At 38.2% G+C, this 24,393-nt stretch overlaps 1 protein-coding gene across 1 annotated transcript in view; it reads right to left on the bottom strand.

The window, feature by feature from the left end:
* The window catches only part of pcdh7b (protocadherin 7b), a 125,837-nt gene that overhangs the window by 51,517 nt on the left and 49,927 nt on the right, over positions 1-24,393 (bottom strand). The window contains 2 exon segments of the mRNA XM_084110320.1: positions 8,244-8,312; positions 8,314-8,460. Of these exon segments, the coding sequence (XP_083966446.1) occupies positions 8,244-8,312; positions 8,314-8,460 (216 nt within the window).

Consider the following 24,393-nt stretch of genomic DNA (forward strand, 5'->3'; position numbering starts at 1 on the left):
TGTGATCTTGAGGTAATTGTCTGCGTCTTGGAATATTTTATGCCGGCTTCTCTTTACATAATGAAAAACAATCTTTTCTCCCTTTAGGGCTCACTCATCCCTCTTTCAAAGTCTGCGCTCTTTGTACCTCTGAACATTTTTGTTCTTTTGTTTGCTGAATCGGCCCCTTTGTGTGTTGTGGAATGTGGGAGGTTAAATGTGCATGAGTAGAAAAGTTTTATCTACTGTTTTGACATAACACTGCCATCACCTGGCTCTCTGTGAGGTCTGGGTGAACACTTGTGTGCATTTTCTGCATTTCTAGTGGCCGTGCGTCTACTTTGCAGCCTGAAAAAGACTAAACCGTCGAAACGCAGTGGGGAACACGCAGTTGTTGGAGAGACTTGAATGAGATTTGTCAGGCCCCAGGCATATTTTACATGACATTTCAATAATTATGTGCCAATGCATATTCACCTCACAACAGGCACCCAATGAAAAGCAATGCCAAAAATAATTCCCTGAACTGTCAGGTGTTTATTGTATTTGTCTAGCTGCCGCCACAATTCTTATCTTTCCCTGACCTTGCACTGTTTTTCAATTGACATGCAATTTCTAGACATCAAGGCACTTCCTTGGAAAACATTTAGATGCTGATGAAAAGGAAATGCTGCCATAATGCATGACTTGAACAGTTATGACAGAATTGTTTCTTTTTGTCTGTTTGCTGCATGATTTTATGTTGTTTATTTTTAGAAAGAAAGGGATTTATTCCGTTAAATGTGATAGTTTGAGAGCTTTTCTGTTCGCGAAAGGTCACGGTTCACGCTGAGAAGGTGCAGGACAGAGGCACAGCAAGAGCTTTGAGGTGAACCTCCCAAATGCCACCATTTGACACGTGCATGTCACGCTCATTCTGCCTCACCTACATTCATTCCCTCGGCAAAACACTAGCCTGTTTCTTGTTTAATAGGACAAAAAGCGGAGGAGGACAAGTGAAAGGAAGGAAGAAGAGAAGAAAAGACTGCCACAGGCCTCAGTGGCTTTACTGCTTGTGCTGCAGGGATGCATCTTCCTCCTCTTGTGCCTCGAGCTCTCGCTGTAGTGTGGTAGGCTACTCATACATCTCAAAACAGGGGCAGATTTATACTAGGCCAATGCCAAAGGGACCGCTGGAAAACCTTTCAGAATGGATCACATTTAGCAGCGAGAGAAAGAAATATTAGGGGGCTTCAGAAGCTGAGAGTGAAAGTACCTTCACGGCTACAGTTAATCTCTCTTCACCATAAAGCGATCCATCATATTTATCTAAGCATAGATGGGTGGTGTTGTCTGATTGGTATAAACAGCAGTCATGTGACATGGCTAGCAGGCAATTAGATCGTTAATGATATTCAGTGTTAAGATACAGATTCTGTGACTTTTCACCCACCCCCTACAATCTCTTCTCTCTCTCCCATCTATCTCTCTCTCTTCCTCCATTCTCGCATTATCATGCTTAATTTCCAGCTCGGTAATTAAGCTGATCCGATACCTGATGTGATTGCAGGTACTTCAAAGTCTTGCCACAAAGTGATGGTGAGCATCTCATTTATTTGAAAGGTCTTGTGGCCATCTCCGCTAATGACTGCCTTGGATTTTAATAAGAGCACTCAAAGAAACAGCCTTCAACAATTATCCTAATGTTCCGAGAACTTAAAAATAGCAGTAAAGAAAATGCATTTGACCACAGAGAGTAAGCCATACCCTCATGCTTTTTTTTCCAGTAAAATACTTCTTATCAAAACAAATATTCAAACTATTCTCCACACAGCTCTGTATAGGTTAAAAGTACTTTTTTTCCATGAAAGAGTTGCATAATTTTATATCGGGGATATATGGTTCTCTACATTTTGGCTGCAGTACAGATAAAACACTAAAGCTTCTATGTTTTGAGGCTATTGTGCGATTCTTTTTAACAAGGCTTGGAATACTGAATATGTATTCCAAGGCTTGTCAAGCCTTGGAGCTTGGGAGCCTTTCAACAAACTCAGCAAAAGTCTGACTCATAATTCCCCTGGGTTTTTCCCAGTCAGAGTACTTTGGGAATTCTTGGAGCGATTGGCTGCGACAAGAGGACATCAAAAGGTAAGAAACTAACTGCTGCAAATGCCAAAGGTTAGCACTGTCAATCAAATATACTGGAAAACATGCAAATATAACGCATAACATAACTAATACGTCTCCGTCCACTGATGAATATCTTTACTGAAACATAAAACTAATTGGCTTATAGAAAGACCAAAATCTAAATAATAGTATTTAGCAAACTAAATTAGCAGACACGTTGTTGACAAAAACATTACGTGCTTGAACATTTATTCCCTCATAACTCCCTCTCACCCTTTGAACTATAAATTCGAATTATTTAAGATAATGAGAGACACATTCCTGAGGTGCAGCATTGTGGGTGATTTGGCTGTTGGAACAAAGCAGCCACAATTCAGAAGCCAAAGCCAGCCAGAATTATTATTTTTATTTTTTTTACCTTAGAGGGCAGCTCAGTTGTAGACATCAGGAATGCCTGTATAATTGCAAAGCTTCTAAATTGTTTAGTGTTTTTGTGTTCAGGAAGGGTCCACCTGCTCACAAAAGCCAGGTGACGCACAAACACTTGGCAGGAAATGCAAGTGAAATACTGCTTGTTTAGTGCAGATTTTAGTATAGCACTCTGCCTGAACAATACTTGCCACTTCACTGAACTCCCAAAGCCTGAAGTTTACACACGCCAGCGGGGCGAGCTTGTTTTTGTTTCATGCTGATTAAGAAAATCCACACGTTTTCACCTCCTAGCGCTAAACGTCCTCACAGTCTCATCCAAAAGTGACTGGAAGATGAATCGCTGAGTGAAGTAAACTATGACATGGTTACACAATTCCACTAACTAACTGGTCAGACCTGTTTTTATGCTCACAAATACAGAAGTAAGTATCTACGATGCAACCAATTGCACATTTCCTGTTTGTGGAAAGAATCTGAGACAGGAATGTTTGAATAATGGTTGAAACACAACTTAGTATTTGTGCTTTGGGTGTTAATAATCCTGTGCAATGTTCTGTGACTGTTTTTCACTAAGACAGAATACACAAGTGTATATTTTAGCAAATAAGATGAACCGCAAAACACGTCTACCTTACAAGTGTAGCAACCTGCCTATAATCCTAAACCTGATTCCAATTTTCTGATAAAGAAGAGCTCTTTTAACACTTTTTAGCGCTGTGTGACTATAACAAATGACCTTGAGTCTCAGGCATGCCGACCTGACATTTGTACAACACACCCACCTGCTCTCAGTGTCCCAAACTAACCAAAGCCGCAAAGTCCAAACAACAATTTAGCAAAGGTTGCGCGCAAACTTTCTAATGAATGCAAATGCCAGTAAAGGTGGCCTGTGATGCTTGTTATTGCTGTAGTGATGTCTCTCTCCCTACAATTATCGGCCTCGCTTGAGTTCTGGTGAAATAAAAAATGAGGTTTATTGGACTGAGGCTCTACCGAGCTCTTGAAATATGAATAGCTTTAATTAAAAGCGACTGGCATTGCCATCTGGCCCACTGTATTCGGCTTCTCTAATGAAGTGTGTGTACGCATTGTTTATTTATTTATTTATCTGTTTGTTTGCTAATGGCCAAGTTGGTAAGACAAACGAAGTTTGAAGTACAAGTAAATTCTACAGTTAACAAATTATTAACAAAAAGGCGAGTTTGTTCGGTATCTATTAAGTTGCTGCAAATAGTTGGAGCTTCCTCTTTCTGATGACAAAATGAGCAATCTTCCCTCCTTTCCTATGTAAATTACTTGTAATTTCAGGACATTATCCTATACAGTATATATACATATATATATATATATATATATATATATATATATATATATATACATACATACATACACATCCATTATCATTAGACATTTACATTAAGCCTAAAACACAACATAATGTATTGGGTCCTATTTGGATAGACTTTTCCTGAGACAAAAACTCCAGAACTAAGAAGTATATATATCAAACTAATCCTATACAATTTGCTTTATCTATATCTGGAACACAGCAAGTGAATACTCTCATTTGTATAGATTCATAAACAGGTCTAAAATTATAATTTCAGCTCCCATTTTTTCCTATTGCGCTAATATTGGGCTCTACTGATCTAAGCTGTTGATTATATTCAGCTAGATCACTTGTCTTGCTTTGAGACACATTATACATCCAGTATCTGTCTGCAGTAATGATAAGATTACAGAAACACTTAAATCCTAACAAGCACACTCCAGAGACAGACGTCTCCAGGGTTCAAACGGTGGTCAGAGATTTTTGCACAGTGTTCCCCTAGAGGAAGGCTATCTTTATCACTGGCAAATGCTTGAATGGAGCTCCACTGTTTTAAAGGGAAATACAACATTGTCTGTCTATCTGTCCGTCTGTTTGGCATAATGAAACTACAGAGTAAGATAATAACATCTAAATGATGATGTCGGAAAGCAGACAAACCATTGAAGTCCCGTGGTTCAGCACAGGTGAGCGAAGAGAGCAAGAAGGAAGAGATAAGTAGCGAGGAGTAGAGCAAATGTATTGACTGGAAGATCATCGATTGACAACGAGCAAGTCGAAGAGCGTGATTTTTCCTGAGAGTCAATCAGTCTCTTTCTCTCTCTCTCTCTCTCTCTCTCTCTCTCTCTCTCTCAGGAACATTCATGTGCACATTAAAGAAGGAAATATCTAATCGCTATTTACTGTCGATATGCTATATATTTGTGTATCTTGTGCTGCCTCGACATTTGTTTGCACATGAGAGAGAGAGAGAGAGATTGAAAAAGAGCTGGAGAGAAAGAAAGAGAGAGAGCGTGTGTTTTGGAAAACCCATCTTCACAGCAGGGCATCTTCATTAGGGGGACGCCCAGTTCCTGCCATGACCTTAATCCCAAAACAAACAAACACACTCACAACAAAAACCTCACCAGGATCCCAATCACACACATCCTTCACAAGCATAATGACCACAATTACAGACCATCACTGATTCCTTCTTTCAAGTGATGGCACTATGCCCATCTGTTAACTGCAGGGGTGTGTGTGTGTGTGTGCGTCTGTATGATCTCCCGTCCATATTTTAATTGACTCTAGGTTATCAGAGCTGTAATACAGCATTAGGGAAGCAGCACTGTGAGGGGCAATGACTGCCATTTAACTGACTTAATTAAGTGCTTTCCATGAGAAGGACACTGAGAATGTTACCATTTCAACATGGAAAAACCTGTAGCAGTCTTTGCCATCTTGTTGTGCTATAGACGGAGCAAGACAGACCTTCATTTTAAGCACAGCTCTCAGTGCTTCAACTAAGCTAAAAAAAAGTCCTTAATTTTTTTTTTTTTTTTTCAAGCAAGCAAAATAAAATGTTTTAGGTGATAAATAACTTGTTTTAGTTTTAACATTAACATTAATTTAATATGTAATTTTAAAAAGTTTGTTCTTCCCCAGAACACATATGAGCATATCATATAAACCAGAAGATGCATATTAAATTAATGGTTTTGACTATGATCTTAAAGGAGATCTATATAATTATTTAATTTAATTAGATTATGTGTTTGTGTGTGTAATTCAGGTTTCCATCACCCTAATGCGGCAAATATAAATCCCGGGATGGATGAAAGCATCTGTCAAAGGACAACTTCCTTACTAAATATAAATTTGATCATGAACATGGTAGGAAAATGCCTATATGCAAATACATATTAAGATTAGGGATGGGAAATAATATTAACTAGGCATATTAATCTAAACTATTTAATCAAATTATATCACCTTAGATTAGACAGAGTAATTCCTCAAAAGTAAATACATGACATGACCCACGTATGTATTTTTAGCATACTATTTTTTGGTAAGGGAATTGAAAGGTAAATATCTCCAAATCACGCTCAAGAGGTGTGATCACACAAGAGTGAGTTTGGATCTTGTCTCCTGAGAGAGCATTAAAAGCCTTAAACGAACCTAACACCTACCCAAAAGACTGTCAAAGCGGAACTAACCCACAGCATGCCTAAGCCAATTATAGATCTCAAACACACACACATACACGCACACACACACACACAAACGTTAGGACATCTCTGTCATGAAAGAGACATTGACTGCGACTTTGCTAGGTCGCAAGTGTGACCGGTTGTATTTGAGTGTATATTAGTTTCCGAGTGTGATGTTTGATAATGCATGAGCTCAGCAGAGCACATCAGCTTTGAAAATTTCCACCGTCAACTTCTAACTGCATTGAATGCATAAGCTATTGTACTAATGTTCACTTCTGCTCAGTTCTAAGCCGAACATAGTTTCCTGACTTTTCTATTTTCCCCATATCTCTCCCTCTCTAAACCCCCCAGTTCACACACACACACACACACACACACACACACACACACACTGATTCTCTTAAAGATTGGGAGCACAGGGTGATGCATCTTTTTTATTTATCAGAAAGTGATTCATCTTCTGTTTGTTTGTATCTGCCCTTGAAAGATCTTACAAGAAAGATAGAATGGAACAGGAAGAGAGGGAAAAGGGAGAGACATGAGGTGGCAAGAGAGAATGAAAATGGGAGAGACCGACAGTGAGCTGGGTGAGAAGAGGAATGGATCATTAAATAATTACTAATAAAACATCAAAGACAATGTGTGTGCTTGCAATCACGATGTTAACTTCCCTAACCTTAGAACTATTGACAATGGAATGACAACGTCTTTTGATCAAATAAAATATAAGTTATGTATGTCACAAATGAGAAAGAATCACTTTAACAGCTTTTCGATACCCATCAGCATACGTTCCTTAATTTCCTCTCTGACAGAGGGTCTGACTGATGGCCAAATTCACAGTTTTGATCTAATCAGCCTTGCATTGATCTCCTAGTGACCAATTACTTTTAGCTTAGTCTGAATTAAAGCCAGACTTTAATTGAGGCTAATTTGGCACAGAGTTGTCTAAATGCAAAAGGCTTTAGATCCTACGCAGCAAGTGGGCTAAAACAGCTTCCCACTTTAATCTACATTTAGGCCAATATTCTCCCAGTGATAAAGTTACAAATCTTTTTTTTTTTTTTTTTAAGCAATTTATCCAGTCCAGCCTCCATTCGTGAGGTGTTTTACCTTTGACTTTTTTTTACAAACCTTGATGTTTTAGTGTCATATGACTGGTCTCAATGAGGTAACACAATATGCAAAGCAAAATATGGACCTGATAACTTAACTCCAAGAGAAACACTCGCTCCTGCTCTACTAACATGTACTCCGATGAGTAAGCAGAACAGACATTCCAGAGAAAATGGCACGCTGAGCTCACACAATACACACCTGTTGCTGATAAAGTATCAAATGTAGACAAGACAGCCCTTAATGTTCGACAACTGCTACCGAATACCACCCCAACAGTGGCTCCATTGATAGAGACCAACATTGGTTGGCTGGTCATCAACAATGGAGGTAACTGTTGACCACAGAGAGCTTCTACAGAGGATAGGTAACTCAGCCGCAATGACACAAGATACATGCTCTTACTGTTCAAGCCCTTTCACCTGTTAAACTCCAACAATATAAAGAGCGTGATAGGCACAGCGGCATATCGAATTGACAGTGATTACTGAAAAATGGCCAAAATTACTCAAGCGAAAACTGTTTCTAGAAATCAAATGTTTTTGTAACTCGCCACAGCACAGTAAAAGCAAAGAAAATGATGCATTTTTATCCTATTATCTGGTACACAAGCAAACCTCTTGTGAATTAATGTTTATACGATGAGCTACGTCTCCAATGAAGCAACCTTGACCTCATCCGATGCTACAAGAAAAAACAGTCAGCTGCCTGCTGAGTTGTCAGACTAACTTTTAGACTATACCACGTTAAACAACCTTTAGCTCTCACTGGAATAACCAGCAAAATAAATAAAACGAATGGCATATATATATATATAAATCTACAAGAACGCTAATGAGATGTTGATCCAGTCACAATTAACACTACAATCACACTTAGCGTGCAAGACAACGCCTATTTAGTCCTTTCTATTCATATCTCCGTATACCCCAGGATCTGTAAAACTGTAGTGTCAGCGGTGTGTGAGTGTGTGGCCTTTTGTGGGAATTTCCCTATCTTGTTAACTGATGAGTATGTCTCTTCTTATTTAGCTGTTTAACTTAACTCTGACTTATCTTTTTTTTTGTGTTTGCCCCTACCATTTTCCATATGCTCTGCCTCACCGACACTGCCATCGGGCGTAGTCCTCTCATAGGCGTCTTCGGGTAGAGGGAGGGCACCTAGTCTGGGGCCGGACGAGCTCTTGCTGCTGGGCGTCTCCGACTCCTCCAGGCCACTGTCGTAGCAGCTCTGCAGCGAGCCCTGGTGCGGGTCCTGGGGCTGGCTCACCACCGAGAAGGTCACTCGGCGAAACGGCTACAAGAGAAGAGATTGCTGGGGGTCACTGGACTGAAGAGGTCGAAGAAGAGAGGGTGATGGGTAGATTTTTTTATTTCTTTTTTTTTTGGGGGGGGGGGGGGGGGGGGGATCATTCTCAGTTAAAGTACTTTTGCTGTGGCACTAGTTGGATTAGCGCACTGCGCTACATGCTACAAAACGACACAAACATCAACTGGATTAATTGCTCTCTTTCTCTCTAAGTAGTAAATATATGTAGCTTGAAAGCAGTGTTCAGCAGGGGAAGCTAAAACATAAACAAAACAATACTAATGAGCTGCACAGCACTTGTTTAATGGATTCTCACATAAACAAAAAAATGTTAGGATAGTAAGTTCAATGCCCACAGGAGTAAGTACAGATGCCACACTTGGCAATGTGGTTTATATATAGCGGCGGAGGTCTGAAGGACATCAAAGTCTCCTTGTGTGGTTTACTTTATAGCAAAAAACAGGACAAGACGAGCAAGTATGGTCCCGATGGGAGATAGAATGGAACACATGGCTACAGGCTAATAAACAAGCACATGGATCCACACACACACATTTTTCAAAGTAACTAAAGAACAAATAGGTGAAAGGATGCACATAGGAGTAATAAACTGGAACACAGAGGCTCGTGTGAATTTGTGCTCTGCGCTCTGAACCTTTGATTTTCATTTCCTCTTCCTCTTGGGTTGTCTCAATTGAGGAATGGCATAAAAGACAGCATGATCGAAGGAGATGACTGACGGCGGGCCAGTAAGGGAGACAAATTCTTTTGGTTTGTGCTGAGATGCAGCGTAAAAGAGAGTAGGGAGACAAATTAAAATAGGAATGGTTCATGGTTCATTTCATTAAAGTGAACTAGATATTCATGAAATCAAGTGATGAACACTCTATTTTTGTACTTGTTTTCTGCTGTTATCAAAGCATAACAGAGGGATACTGAAACCCTTTAGGACTTTTTAATCAGAAAAATGAATTTGTTATCCTGATTTAACTGCTCTACTAGAGGAAAGCTGGGTTAAACAATATGAGGACTTTTTGTCCTTCATATCCCAATGAAATACACTGAGATAAGGGATACATATGGTCTCTGAGCTAAATGAGTGGCGGGAAGAGCGAGAGAAAATGAGAGCAAGAGAGAGAGAGAGCTGAAAGTTTGAAATTAAATTTTGATAATTTAACTAGCATTGGAGCCTTGTAATTAAACCATTGACTCTTCCTGTCGGGGTAAGTGAAAGCAGAGGGGAAACAGAGGAGAAGACAATGGAGGAGAAGTGATCCCTCCACCCTCCCATTATTCTTTCTTTCTATCTCACTCTTCAGCCTATTACTTATTCAAGTTATCCTACGCTGATCAATGCCGCTGTTTAGTCTTTGTGTGCTGTTAGTTGAAACATAATTCAACAATTCCTCAGATAGAAAACCAGTGAAATAGTGAAAAGACAGGAAACAGAGACTTGATTGCTTTATATGATGAACAGATTTAATTTAGGCTTTTATTCACAAATAAACATTGATCAGCGAACGTGTTTCATAACACCTCATTGGTTCTTGCACATCAAGCGAACATGCTTTGAGCTTCCGTTTACCACAATTAATGTGTGAGTTGATGAATGTTTATATGTAAATAAAAGCCTAAATTCAGTCTGTTCATCAATAAAGCAATCGAGTCTCTTCAGAAAATGTGGACTAAACCGTTCAATTTACATGGATTATGGTTTTACGATCTCTTTATGAACGTTTTGAAGCATCTGAGTGGTAGTTGCATGGCTGTCAACGGAAGGACAGAAAGGTATCAGATTTCTTTAAAAATACCTGTTCCGAAGATGAACGGAAATCTTAAGGGTTTGGAAAGACATCCGGGCGAGTAATTAATTACAGAATTTTCATTCTTGGGTGAACTATCCCTTTAAATGTCCTTATTTAACTAAGGCCCAATCATGGCCCTGTCTGTGAAACCAGGCCTCAGTTTTATAAAATATGTAACTCCTTGCTCTGTCCAAGAATACCTTAGTCTGAAAAAGGATGAAGACCCCTGCTCTAAAAAAAATATAAACAGCAGCCAAAAAACCAATAACATTTTTATTTTTTTATTTTTTCTAAAAGTTCGGTTGATGCATTAAATAGACACTAACAAAGCAGCAGCAACTCTAAGTGTTTGCCTCTGGCCTTCTCCCAGCTTCCCCACTTCCTGTCACTGCACATTTTCTTTCAGGAATATTAAACAAGACGGAGCACCATCATTCACTCCTCTTTTTCTTTCCAACTCGCTGCCTTTCAGACTGAGTGGCCTAACACTCATCATTACTCCAAATTGTCCCTTTAATTTGACACGTCGCCATAATCTTGGCATTTGTATTCTGTCAGGTTAGTAGGGTCTGTCTTTAAATGTAAAGGAGTGCACATGCTCGCTCACACACACACACACACACACACACACACACACACACACACACACACACACACACACACACACACACACACACACACACACACACACACAAATGGTCGTTCACCGTCTATGCATTTATAATGAACATACTGTAGCCTACACCCTCCAAAATGACTGTTTGTCATTCACTGATGACCAGTCACCACTGACAAAAACTTGCTGTCACCACACAGAAACCAATTCCTACAATATTCTTATAACATTAAGGAAACCGTTTGCACGCACTTGGCACTTGGTGTTCTTCTGCTGCATTAATTTATTTATTTATCTCCCTCATTTATCTGGCTAATGTAGAAATCTTGGCAATAAATCATGTTTCCCATTTAATTACAATCAACATTCAACAAATGAATTGAAATAAATATTCATGGGCTAAAAATTTCACTTTGGATAGTCAAACATTTGTTGCATAATTAAATAGAAGCCCACAGGGGGTCTCGCTACTGCGCTGAAATAACGGATCAAAATCATGTTTATGTATCAAAGCCCCATTCTCTCTCTCTCTACCTCCAAAATGAAATAGCTGCCTCTGCAGCTAAGTGTGACAGCAATCAAAGTCCTACGCTGAAGTGTTGAGGCTTAAATTACATACAAATTAACTGAACTTTAGATAAATTGGTGGTGTGTGGCATTATGCGTGGTGCAAATGTGATTTTCAAATATAAGAGTCAATGAATGTCATGCAAGAAGAATGGCGAGATGGGAAAGTGGTTGCCCATACAAAGACAGATGAATTGGTTTATTGATTGGGCATTTATTGGCTGGGCTTCCTTACTGTGGAAGCTGCTTTATGAAGGACAAATTTAATTAAATCATACACATATACGTAAATGTCTGCTCATCCTTTTCTGGCATTAGTCATCGCATGTAAGTTGAAAGTATGTAAGACCTCCTGATAAGGTGCACACACACACACACACACATACGCATATTGTGTATGATAATTGATTATGATAAATGGATATCATAAATGAAGAGGGAAATCTGAGGCAATGCATGCTAAATATTGACTGTGCAGAGAAGGAAAATGAAGTGCTATTTAAATACAATGCAACAACAATACCTGTAATTTTAAGGGGTTTTCATCAGCGTAGGTGGAAATACTATTTTAATAAACCCAGCAGAATACCCAGTGGATTTACATTCATTTCAAAAGTAACTCTATTCTGTAAACAAGCTCATACATCTCTTCCAAACTTTTCCGCAGTATCTTAGTAGAAAGTGTGTGTGTGTGTGTTTGAGTTTATTGGGTGAATGTGGGTAGTGAAGTGACCTATATCCATGAACCATGGAAAGCCGTGGCTATAGCGAAAAACACAAATTCTAAAGCTGCCTGTGTCTTTCTGCAATCAAGCAGACAAGATAGGAAAGGAGAAGATGAAAAAAAAAAAAAAAAAAAAAACACTGGATGAGATAGAACGACAGACAGGAAGAAAATGCAACTTGGGTGGTCAGTGTAGGTAAACTTTATTCAGTCATTGATGTCTAGATGTGATGGCCTGGTAATAGAACCTGTAATTAACCTCTGTTAAAATTTTCATAAGCACCCTGAGGGTGAACAACAGACTGCTATCTGATCAAACTGCCACTGTACAAAATAGCCCAAGGATAACGCTACTATAGGTCAAAATAACTCATAAATCAGCTCTAGAATGAGCTTCAGGTTCAAATTCTCATAATGCGGTTACCAAAATTCAAGCCAAACGTGAGAGATAAGCATTCTGGAGTTTTGATACTAGGAAGAACAATGGCTCTTATTCACTATCAATTGAGTGGTGTATTATTTTGTATTTGTACGCACAGGAGAACTAAAAATATCTGCCGCACATACACACATTAATTAGATCATAATCTCATTCTGATGTTAGTGAATTTGGAGTACTCTAAATGAGTGGCCGCGTGCACAGGTTTAGTCATTTGTAAAAAAAAATGCCCAAACCATATCCATATAAGGGTGTTCCACACAACCTTTTCTTTACAGCCTTTCGTCACTTTCCTCAAACATATGCCGCTCTCACCAGATCCTCCAGCAATGCCAAGTGTCAATATATATATATATTTCAATATATAATATATCACAATACAATATATATACCTTGTACGGCTTTTACCTGACATTCTGAATTTTCAGGATATTTCAAAATCTTGATAAGAAAAAAAAAAAAAGTTGTGCACATCCTCTTGTGCACTGAACCTCTCAATTCTAAAAGCGAGCGCAACACATTAAGAAAGGAATGTGACTCTGTGTTTAAAATACTAACAGAGCCCCTGGTGAGGAGGTCAGGGAGTTTTGTTTATCCTGGAGCTTTGGGAGGCTCAGGTGTCTGCTTTGTCTTAAGGGATGACTGGCCCTGGTCAAGCTTCATTTCTCTTCAGCCTTCCTGCCTATGAGGACCTCCAGATGGGCTCTAGACCTCCTGAGACCTGCTGGAGTTTCGCCAGGTCTGAGGTCTCTCTGGCAAGGCATATATCAACACACCTCACTGCAGGCGCTGAAAACTTCTAGGCCAGATCTTACCACTGGACCACTTCCCTCGACTGAGTGTACTTTTGATATCTTACCCAAGACTGTAGTGTTTCAGTCGACCGGTCTTACTCTAAGGGACCCCTGAACATACTCAAACTGAGTCGCTGCAAACATTAAACAGTTAAGCCACTGCCCTCTTCATGGACAAGCCTCAAGCTCAACTGATCAACACTTCAAGAGCATTCTTTTACAAAGATTTTTTATTTTCCTTGCCGTCTGAAGTTCTTCAGATAAAACCTTCTGAGTACATCTTGGTGTACGTCAGTTGGCTGCCTTTGAATGTAATCCTTTTCGAAGGCACTGAGGCATGGATATCTCACCTGGCCTGATCATTCATTCATTCATCTATCCATTTTTCCCTTGTCATCCACTCCACCTCACACTCCCGGCAACGGAATAGTGATGCATCACTTCTTGCCGTTCCAGTCCATTTCCTCTCAGGCCAACTTCGCCTTTCTGCATGCCAAGTGTTCCAGATGTTCGTGCCTTTGCCAAACAAAACACTGAGGATGTTAGTCACTGTAGTGAAATTAGCCGCCCTTGTTTATCAGCGTTCATACATTCTTAATCAAGAAGGCAGCATTTATATGTGGAGCAAAGAGCCCGCTCAACAGAAGTTCTCTTGATCCTTGAATTTTTCTCTTATATATTCGCAATGAAAGCACGGTTGCAGCGAGCATCTGTTTAAATATTAAATTCTTGCTCTTGTTCTAGTCGAATATTGAGGCTCAGTGCTGCCTCAGTATCTTTAAGCCTCCTCAGGTACATCTTATTCCTGGTTTTATGATTGTGGTATCCTATAAACTCTATAAAACTTTTTTATGTTGTTCCCAAAAGTCATATTATCCCTATTGTTGTTCTCATTTTGGAGAAAGGATGGGTTGGATAAGTGAAAAACATGTTTTTGTCAATAGACCTTCCAGTTAAAACAACCCTGCTATACTCTACCTTTACATGTGCCTCATTAACATTTCAGAACTCGCATTAACATTCCTGACGAGAACTGAAAAGATGAAGGAAAAAAAGCACAGACAGATGGGAACCTCAAAACATTTCTCTATGCTCTTTTCTTAAAATCCTAGCTAAACTTTTAATTGCTCTTTAAGCGGCGGATTAAGCCAGAACATATTCCGAAGGGATGATGTGACGGCTTCAAAGGCTTAGCCGACCTCTGACCCTCGCTTCATGAGAAGGAACAATCCCTCCAGGGTGCTGCTTCACACTCCAGATCCCAAAACATGCTCCTCTCATGTTTATATTTAGAGGTCAATGATAAATAAACACAATAGACATTTCACATCGGCACATTTTCTTTCAAATCATGACGCAACCCAAATAAGGATTTTGGATGCATTGTGTGCTTTTAGTTTTGCCTTTAAATTCAAAATGTTTTTTGTTTTTGTTTTTTTATAATCTCGTCCCCAATAAAGAATGAAATGGATATGCAGTTTCCTGTTCTGGTGCCGAATATCTAACCTCATCGGGGGCAAATCCATTATCATCGCCAGCAGAAATGGATTACTGTCTCAGGTATCTGTCAAACTTACAAAAATGCTTTCAGGTGCCTTTCCTAACACGATAATGTAGGAAAGTTGAACTCCATTTCAACTTTGAAACGCACACACAAACAAACAAGCACGCGCGTCTAACTCACAGACAGTCTGGCTTTGCCTTACGTGATCACGTTACAAACAATTGCAGACGATCTCCTTCAGCTCAAAGGACACTATCTTCACCCTTCTTGTGTGTCCCCGCATCCGTCAATCATCGGCCAATGACACTGCGCTACAAAAAGCGTGCAGGACTCACTGTGACTACGAGCAGTCAATCTGACAACTGACCCACTAATGTCACTAAGTGACAGGCGTAATCGCCATGGCTAAGGTAGTCATGGGTGACAGAGGCCTTAGAGTCAGCGAAAGCGCAGGCTGTAAACAACCTGAGGGCGGATGGGATATCGTAACTCGGACCATGTGGTTTCCCGCCGTGGAGGGAGCGCAGTCTTTCCTGAGCAAATATCTGGCAGCGTAATAAAAAATTCCACACAGTCTGAGTAGAGAAATGACAAAACAGAGTATGTATTCACACCTCAGCTGGATTATGATTGACACATGACTGCTCTAACAAAGCACAGAGTGCTGTTCCCTGGCAGGCCGCATTATCTACATCATAAGCACTAGTCTATTAAATACATCTGCAAACAGTGAAGCTGTCAAGATGGCAAATAATGCATTACAGTGATACATCTTTTAGTGTTTTAGGGATTGTGAAAAATGTGCCGTACAGAGAAAATATTTAACCTGGGGAGCGGAAATGTGAGCAGAAAGACGACCACAGCATAGCCGGCGTTATTGAAGAGAAAGAAATGTATATATATTGAAAAGAAACAAGGATTTAATTGAGTAGAGCAACATTTATAGGCCTCTTCATAGCTTGAAGAAATCTGTTTTACAGACGTTCTTTGTAGTTTAAATCCTGTCTCTGTGTTGTCCTCAAAATTACGAAGCAAATTACCTACAGTTTTTCGGTTAAGTTCGGTGTCTTTTGAGAAATCAATTCCCGCCTGGATAGAAATGTCTGCAATTGTGGATATTGTATTTTTACAACACTTCTGCTTATTTATTTTGACCTTTGTTGAATACTTTAAATTACCATTTCTTGCTGCAGTGGCTGGTGTTCATAAAATGTTCATAAAATAAAATTCAATTCATAAGAAGAGTCGATCACTGACTGCACATAACGCCCACAGGAGCAGATAGGATACGTACAGGTAATATTGTCACCTTAAAGATTTCTATTTCAAATAAATGCTGCTCTATAGGCTATGTGCACAAGCGTCGCGACGAACTTCCGCTATTTTCAGAAGTTGGCATATCAGTTTCCGGTTTACGACTGTCTTCATCGGCATCCGCTATAAACAAACAAGATGAGTGCTGCTGTTGTACGAAATGAAGAGATATAATTTGCGTGACACATCTAAGTTTCTAAGAACTGTGGGTGGATCTAACGGCCGTTTCACACATACTCCGTGGGCCGTGTGTGTGTGTGTGCGGTGCAGGAGCAGCACGCGCTATGCTTCACATATGATGCGTTTGCAGTGAATAACTGATTCACGGCAGTACCACAAACACTTACTATTTTTATTTAAAATCCAGAAATTACGCTGCGACATAATGAACAACACTCGTCTCATTCGTGGAGGTGGAAAAACAAGTTCTTTGTGACATGCAAGATTTATTTTATTAAAATTTAAAAGAAAAGGCATGAGTCGGCTGTTTTTGTCAATTTACAGTTAAATATTTGGCCACTTGCTTGAGCAACTTAATAAGCAATGCATGGAATAATAGCCCTACGTTGTTTAAATTGTGCTTAAACGTGCATGCGTCCATTAAAGAGTGTATATGTGTACAAAGAGAATCGCAATGCTGACAAAACTTGTTTTAAATAAAAGTTGCAGCGTAACTTCTGGATTTTAAATAAAAATAGTAAGTGTTTGTGGTACTGCCACTTTAGTGTAACTAAAGGCACCAGGGTGGCGGTGCCACCGGCTTGGGCCCGTAATCGCTGCCCGCAGCTATATATATATATATATATATATATATATATATATATATATATATATATATATATATATATATATATATTTATTTTTTTTTTTATTATTTTTTTTTTGGTTTTCATGATGTTACCTTAGTAAAATCTAAAGAGATCACAATACTGTTTGAATCATAAGCATCCTGTTAATACTGCAACTCAAATGTTGTTTATAACACTAATCTAATCTTGTCTGAACAGCACTTATGACTGTCAGTTTAGTTTCAATAGTATATAATAGTCGCGATATTAAGACATGTCATCATCCATAAACAGTCAGATTAAGATGTATCAAACTATTCTCATCATGTAATGTTTCATATACCCACTACTCATGGTAATTTTCTGTAAATGTTTATTTTTTTCATTCTTTAGAGAGCTCTAACGAGCAGTAAATGTATGTCATTAACAAGATGACTTTCCAAATAAGCTCATTTGGGTTTCAAATCTCTACTGCACATATTTCTCTTCTGTTGTGTGTGCTTGTATTGTTCTTTTGTTCTCATGCTGCTAAACAAACAAACACGTTTTGTGCCCTGGCTTCTGTAAAAAACACATGAGACAGAGAACCGAAATTTTGAGAAAAGAGCGAGAGGAGGCTTAGCATAAAAGATTTACTATACCTTTAAGAATCATTTTCTCAAAATAATGCTGTCAAATCTAAAGTCGGCATGAAACGGAAGTTGCGATAGTTTTTCTTACCTATTGAGATGTATATCGGAGTTTCGAACAATAAATTTTTTTTAACGTGGGACTTGATTGTGTCCCCAGGAATTGATTGGATCACTGTGGTTTTGTCAACGCTATCTCATGACCAATACGTACGAATTCGTACGAGTGAGGAAAAGGTGGCTAATTCGTACAAAATCGTACGACCTTACACGTACGAATTCGTACGATTTGTCTAAACCCCAGTGATGGGTAGGTTTAGGGGCGGGGTCAGGGGTAGGTCATTCATACAAATTCGTAAAATATGTACAATTTACCAAAAATTTTGTGAGGTTGTATGAATTCGTACGAATTAGCTACCTCGTAAAATTCGTACAAATTGCCGTGAGATCGGGTTGGGTTTTGCTATTGCTGTGATCTCATGTGACTGACAGATTTCCAGCACTCGTGCAACTAAACAGGCTAATGTAACTAATTTCTGGGGCCAGTACTGTCCCCTATAGTTACAAACCCCCACACATTTCACGTTTTTCTAACCTGTTTTATTTCCTTTACCTTTTTTTTTTTTTTTCATTTACTTCATTTCCTGTGTAACAGAGGACCTTTCAGTGGACTGGAGCAAAATAAGGCGTTTATCATGAATAAATCAATGTCAATGTGGCAGAAAAGCAAAACTCCATTTCCGGGGGCTGTGGACACATTACTCAAAACATCCCTGCCGTGTCACCCTCAAACATACACACATACATACGCACACATGTTGTCATTGCGGCGTCCTTCATCAACAGACTGACTCCGCTGTTTAGATAGAACGGGCCCTTTGTGAGTCTCAGCCCAGGTCCAGAAGACAATTATGATAGCTGCGATTAAGAAAACAATTATTCCAGAGAAGTAATTATCCTCTAATGTTTGAACAAACAGAAGCAGAGAGAGAAAGAAAGAGAAAGAAAGAGCCCAGGGCCATGTGAGATTAGCCTGGTGTTCACACTGTGATGGTCATTACATACAGGGGTGGTGAAGAAGTGATCAAACTACTGATGTTACAACATAATACACACAAATTCACGCTCATGCTCAGATATAAACAGCCTTCGAGTAACGTGACTCAGCACAAATGGCCGTTCCCAGTCCCACACAATTACTTTTTTGCAAAAATGCGCATATATTCATAACAAACAAACTCAAAGCCCTAGTGAAAAATAAATATACTGAAGTGTATTTGAAATACAATTATTTTATGCTATGTCTATTAAAAATAAATCTACATATTTATGTACTTAATGTAAATACCTGCAATTGTACTTTTGGTATACTAAATTGGTAAAGTCTGCTAAATTGGAATAACTAATTTTGTACTGAATATACTTTATACTTTAGTACTTTGGGTACACTTTAAATATCTTGCATTTAAAGACTGATTTTATACAGTGATCATGTTACCCTTACTAATTATGATCTTAAAACACATTTTAGGCTTTATATCAAGAAATGTGCATTGTGCAATAATACAAAATAATTGTATTTAAGTGCAATAAAATACTCCAAATAAAGTTTAATTATAAGATTTATTTCAGTAAGTTTCAAGCGATATGTCAGTAATTATGGTAATGGGTTTGTAGTATACTTAGTATCAAATAAATGTATAAATACATTTTGGTATTGTTTTTTTTTTTTTTTTTTTTTTTTTTTTTTTACTAGGGAGGTGCTATATTCTTTCCTTGTTGATCATTTTAATTGTCAAAATAAAATAAAAAAGTAAAGACAACAGCTGCATGAGGGAGAGAATCCAGTGCAGTAAAGGTAAAACAAGAATAATAATAATATTAATAAATTAAATTAATAAAAACAAGATGAAAGGGTGCTTTCAACAGTCACTTTGCATAGTGAATATGAATGAGCATGGAAATGTATCTCAGTTTGGCTCTTGTCCAGACAAATCCTGTGAGTTCCTCTTTGGCCCTGAGGTAAATTGAACATAACAAAAAATAATATAATTTGAGTGCTATGGTGAGGTACCTCCTTTTTACGGAGAAGGTCAATTCCCTCTATGAGCAGTAATGAGAGAGTGGCTATTTCTACTTTCAACAGACTTCACACACTCAGTGTGGATTAATTAAAGGTGAAGTGTGTTTTTTTTGTTTTTTTTTTCTATCTAAGATACGTTCTCCTTTCCCAGTTCAATGCTCAGAAACAAACAAGTCGGTCGTTCAAAGCTTGAATGCCAAAACAGTGTAAACACTGTGGTGCTTTCAAGTTTGAGAGGTTCAACATGTTAACTCCTAGCTCAACCAAAGGCATGAGTTTGGGGGCGGGACTACCTGTTTGGCCAAAAAAGTGGAAGTACAGGAGCACTGTAAAAAATGAAATGATCAATAAGTTATGCCAACATGTTTTTGCATTGCTTTAACCTGTTAACCGTTGCCAGAGCGCGGACGCACTGAAGCGGTTTTATTTATATATAGTTCAAAGTTACTATCAGATTTAATGTTATACCTTGACAAACTATACATCATTAAAAAGATATAAGACTCAAGTTTCAGAATTTGACCACTATTGTATTCTGAGAAACTTATAGCGACAGTTATTTCTTAATTTGTGTCAGGAGTTATGAAATGAAAAAATTAGTCGATACCTTTGATATGAATTATGCGCGTCAGCCGCTTTCATTCATAAAAAAACTCCCGTGCCGTCGTCATGACAGCGATACACAAAACAACGTGCCTCAGGGCTTTAGCTCAAAAATGTGCAGATTTGGAGAAATATTGATATATTCTCATAGGTTTACATCAGATTTCTATAGACAGGAATAATATTTATTGAATTTATACCCAAATGCGTCGATGTAATCACTATGAGCGTTTGCATAACTCTGATACTGTGTTTTCAATTCATACCAATAGCCTGAGGGCGCCCTCGCCGCCCTGTGCACAGTATTAGTCCATATATAGAACATGAAGAAGAGCCATGATCATGTGACATTCCAGGAAGCCTCGAACACACACAAAGCTAACGAGATCGCGCTGTAACTATGGCTGTAACATGCAGTTTTGAAGACAATAAACATGTTTGCTATGATATTTGAGTTACCTGTGTTTTTCAATCCATGCCAGGTATTTCCATAATAATAGATTATATTTATAATGTAATGCTAATCTATATAGAATCGTTGTGCAGAACACTATCCAATAGTATATTTTCTGTCTGATTTTTTATCTGAAGCCAAATTAGATCACAAACAAATTATTTAAAATACTCGATTTGCTTTATAAAGTAAGTTTATAAGCACAAACATGGTTTTAATCTCATAAATTGTCGTGTATTGATGGTGTGCTAAGCTAACATGCTAGCTAGCCCTAGGTGCACCTGCCACCTAGAAGTTATATTTTTATTATTTTTTTGAATGCTTACTGAAATGTTTCTTTATTCAAGAAATGCATTTGATACAGTTTAAAATGTAAGGGTGAACTTTAAGAAAATAAATTAGTGACTGAAACCATATGAATAGCCTGTGAATAGCCAGTCGTTAGTAACTATAATGCAGACAAAAGAAATGCATATTTAGAGCCATAACCGGGCTGGAGAGGTGTGAATGTGTGCAGGGGGAGATTGAGACTGAATGGGGCTCGTTTGCACCACAAAACAATAAAGACAATATACTGGATAGATGGTTAGAAGATGACAATAAACATCAGTAGCATTTTAGCGTCAAATCAAAATAAAGTCACATGACATGGTCTTGAAAAACATTTCACTAAATACAGAGTTTTGGACTTATTATCTTAAGATTTTAAACATAAAATGTTTAGACATGTGGCATTAGCTGTAGTGCATTTCTAGATTGCTCCAGTGCCAACTTCAATTTTTTTTTCATGAGGATGTTTCATAAAAAATAATTTCTAATAACTTTACAAAACTTTGAAGCTATTTAAAACAATTTTTGTCATTATGACAATAATTAATTCTACATTTACAATAAACTGCCAGGTGTCAGCTTTCAAATGAGATCATACTTGTGCTTTTAGTACAAAGGGTTCATGAACTGTATCTGTTTCAGTTTGGGTATGTCATTTCTTGGGATTTTTCAAAAGTGGGGTTGCAGCTTAACAGGTTAACTCACCAACATAACTTTTTTCAACTTTTATTGAAAAAGAATAGTAAAAAGTATGTTATACAAGATTCAACTAATTATTTATTCAGTTTAATGTAATTTAAGTTGCAATGACTTAAACATTCATGTTGATTGTACTTAAAATTATAAGTCTTTTTTTTTTTACAATGAAGCGACCTATTTAGAAACATCGATTTAAATTTAATTTCTTTTTTTATATTGTATTTTGTTCAGCTATAAAATATTATTCCAAAATTAAATTACTTTTTTTTTTCTTTTTTCTAGAATTTCATTCTTTTAATGCCTTTATGTCCTCCAAATAATATTAACATGATTGTTGCTGTTAGGAAACCCATTTAGAAACATTTATTACTTGTATTATAATTTGTATATTGAATTGCATTTGCCAATATGTACAGTATAATAAAATATTAAACCAAAATGCTATTAATGTTGATTTTTCCCTCTTTCTAAATATACTGCATGGCTGGCAAGTAACAAAGAAACTCTTGTATCAGTGAGACGCTGGGTGTAAGTGAGGCTTCAGTCGGCTTGAGCTTCTTTCAACAATTCCACTGGCCATAAAGACCCCACAAATCTCATCTCCACTGCTCGCCTGTCTTCGTTCCTTTCAAACAGCCATCTACGAGCTGGGCGAGAGTTAGTTTCTCCAAAGATAGAAGGATAGCAGCTCCGCACATCAGCCCGCTTCAAAGGGAGGTGCTATCAGACCCTGCCATCGCCATGGCAATGAAGAAGATACCGATCCTAATCCCCATGTAAAAATGAAAACCTCCCGAGTGCCCGTGGGACTTCTTCGAGTACACTTCGCATTTCCGTCTCTCTCGCTCTTCTCTGTCTCTTTCCATTCGAGATTTAAGTCACTAAGATTAGAATGTACCTCAGCAAACTCTCATTCGCTCTTTCTTTAATTGATATATTGGGAGTATACATTTGTGTGGCTTTGGAGTTGTTGCTCTTAGAAGAAGCTGTCATTTTGTACTGATCTGGGAACAGCCTCCTCTCTAAGTAAACAAGATAAAACAGGTAACTGGAAGTCATACAGGGCGACTGGAATCGTTTGAGTGGTAAATGTGTGACTTGTTGTCACTGTGTTGGGTTGACTCAATAGCTCCTTGCCTGAGGGCCGCGGAGAGTCAAACGTATTATTAGCAGCGTGAAAACATCCCTGGAGCCAGCTAAACAAATAAGACACACGCGATCCTGGAAAGATGGGAGAAAGACAAATGACAGAAAGGGAGAATTTCTAGATGAGCTCTTAGAACTCTATAGAATTACAGAAGGAAGCAGGAGTGCCTACAATATACTGTAGAAAAATTGAGTCAATAATGTCCATATGTCAGAAATGTACAGTTCTAATGTAATACAAATCATGCAGTTAGCTAACATCATTTATTAATTTTAGGCAGAAACAATGAGCTCATTAAAGCAATTTGTGATCATAAAATTTTGATACGGTGACCGGGAGGGGACATGTTCGGTTCACTTATTTTTGTCGTGGCCACAACATATAAACTCGTGGGAACGTGATATTAAGTCGTGGGAACGTCATAATATCTTGTGGGAACGTCATATTAAGTCGTGGCCACGAGATCATTTTGTTGAGGTAACGACATCATTATGTCGTGGCCACGCGATGCAAAGTCGTAGCCTCGAGATCATATGTTGAGGGAACGATATATTTTTCTCGTGGCCACGACTTCATATTTTGAGAGAACGATATCTATTTGTCGTGGCCACGAGTTATGTTGAGGGAGCCACAGCGGCCAATACTGCAACCGTATAGCATTGACTGGGCTACAGCAGAGATGGATGGAGATGACAGAAGAAATAACATTTTACTTTAAATTAGGAATGTCATAAAAAGATATAGTGCTGTCTTTGGAATTCTTAAATTGGATGGGCTTTTTTGTCGCACTTTTGCACTGGCATGAAGTTGGTTTGACGTTGGACGTTCGATATTTGCATATTTAGGGACCCCTAACCCTAACCCTAACCCTAACCCCAGATCTCATGTATGATGCACACCTTTTAGATTTTTGATATTTATGACAATAAACTGCTAAATCATATGCAAATATTGCTATGTATTTCACTACTGTCACATACCAGTTGGTTTTATCACTGTAAGTCATTGTCTTCAAATGCTATTGAGCTTTAAATATGGTAATATTCTGTATATGATCACATACAGTAGTGCAATACATAGCAATATTTTCATATGATTTAACAGTTTATTGTCATAAATATCAAAAATCTAAAAGGTGTGCATCATACCTGACACCTAGATGAACAATGTACAGTTGGTTTTATGACTGTAAGTCATTGTCTTCAAATGATATTGAGCTTTAAATATTGTCATATTTTGTGTATGATCCCATACAGTAGTGAAATAGGCCTACATAGCAATATTTGCATATGATTTAGCAGTTTATTGTCATAAATATTAAAAATCTAAAAGGTGTGCATCATACATGAGACCTGGATGAACAATGTACAGTTGGTTTTATGACTGTAAGTCATTATCTTCAAATGCTATTGCAGTTAGAAACGT

This window comes from Abramis brama (genome assembly GCF_963993115.1).
Source record: "Abramis brama genome assembly, chromosome: 3".
Lineage (NCBI taxonomy): Eukaryota > Metazoa > Chordata > Actinopteri > Cypriniformes > Leuciscidae > Abramis > Abramis brama.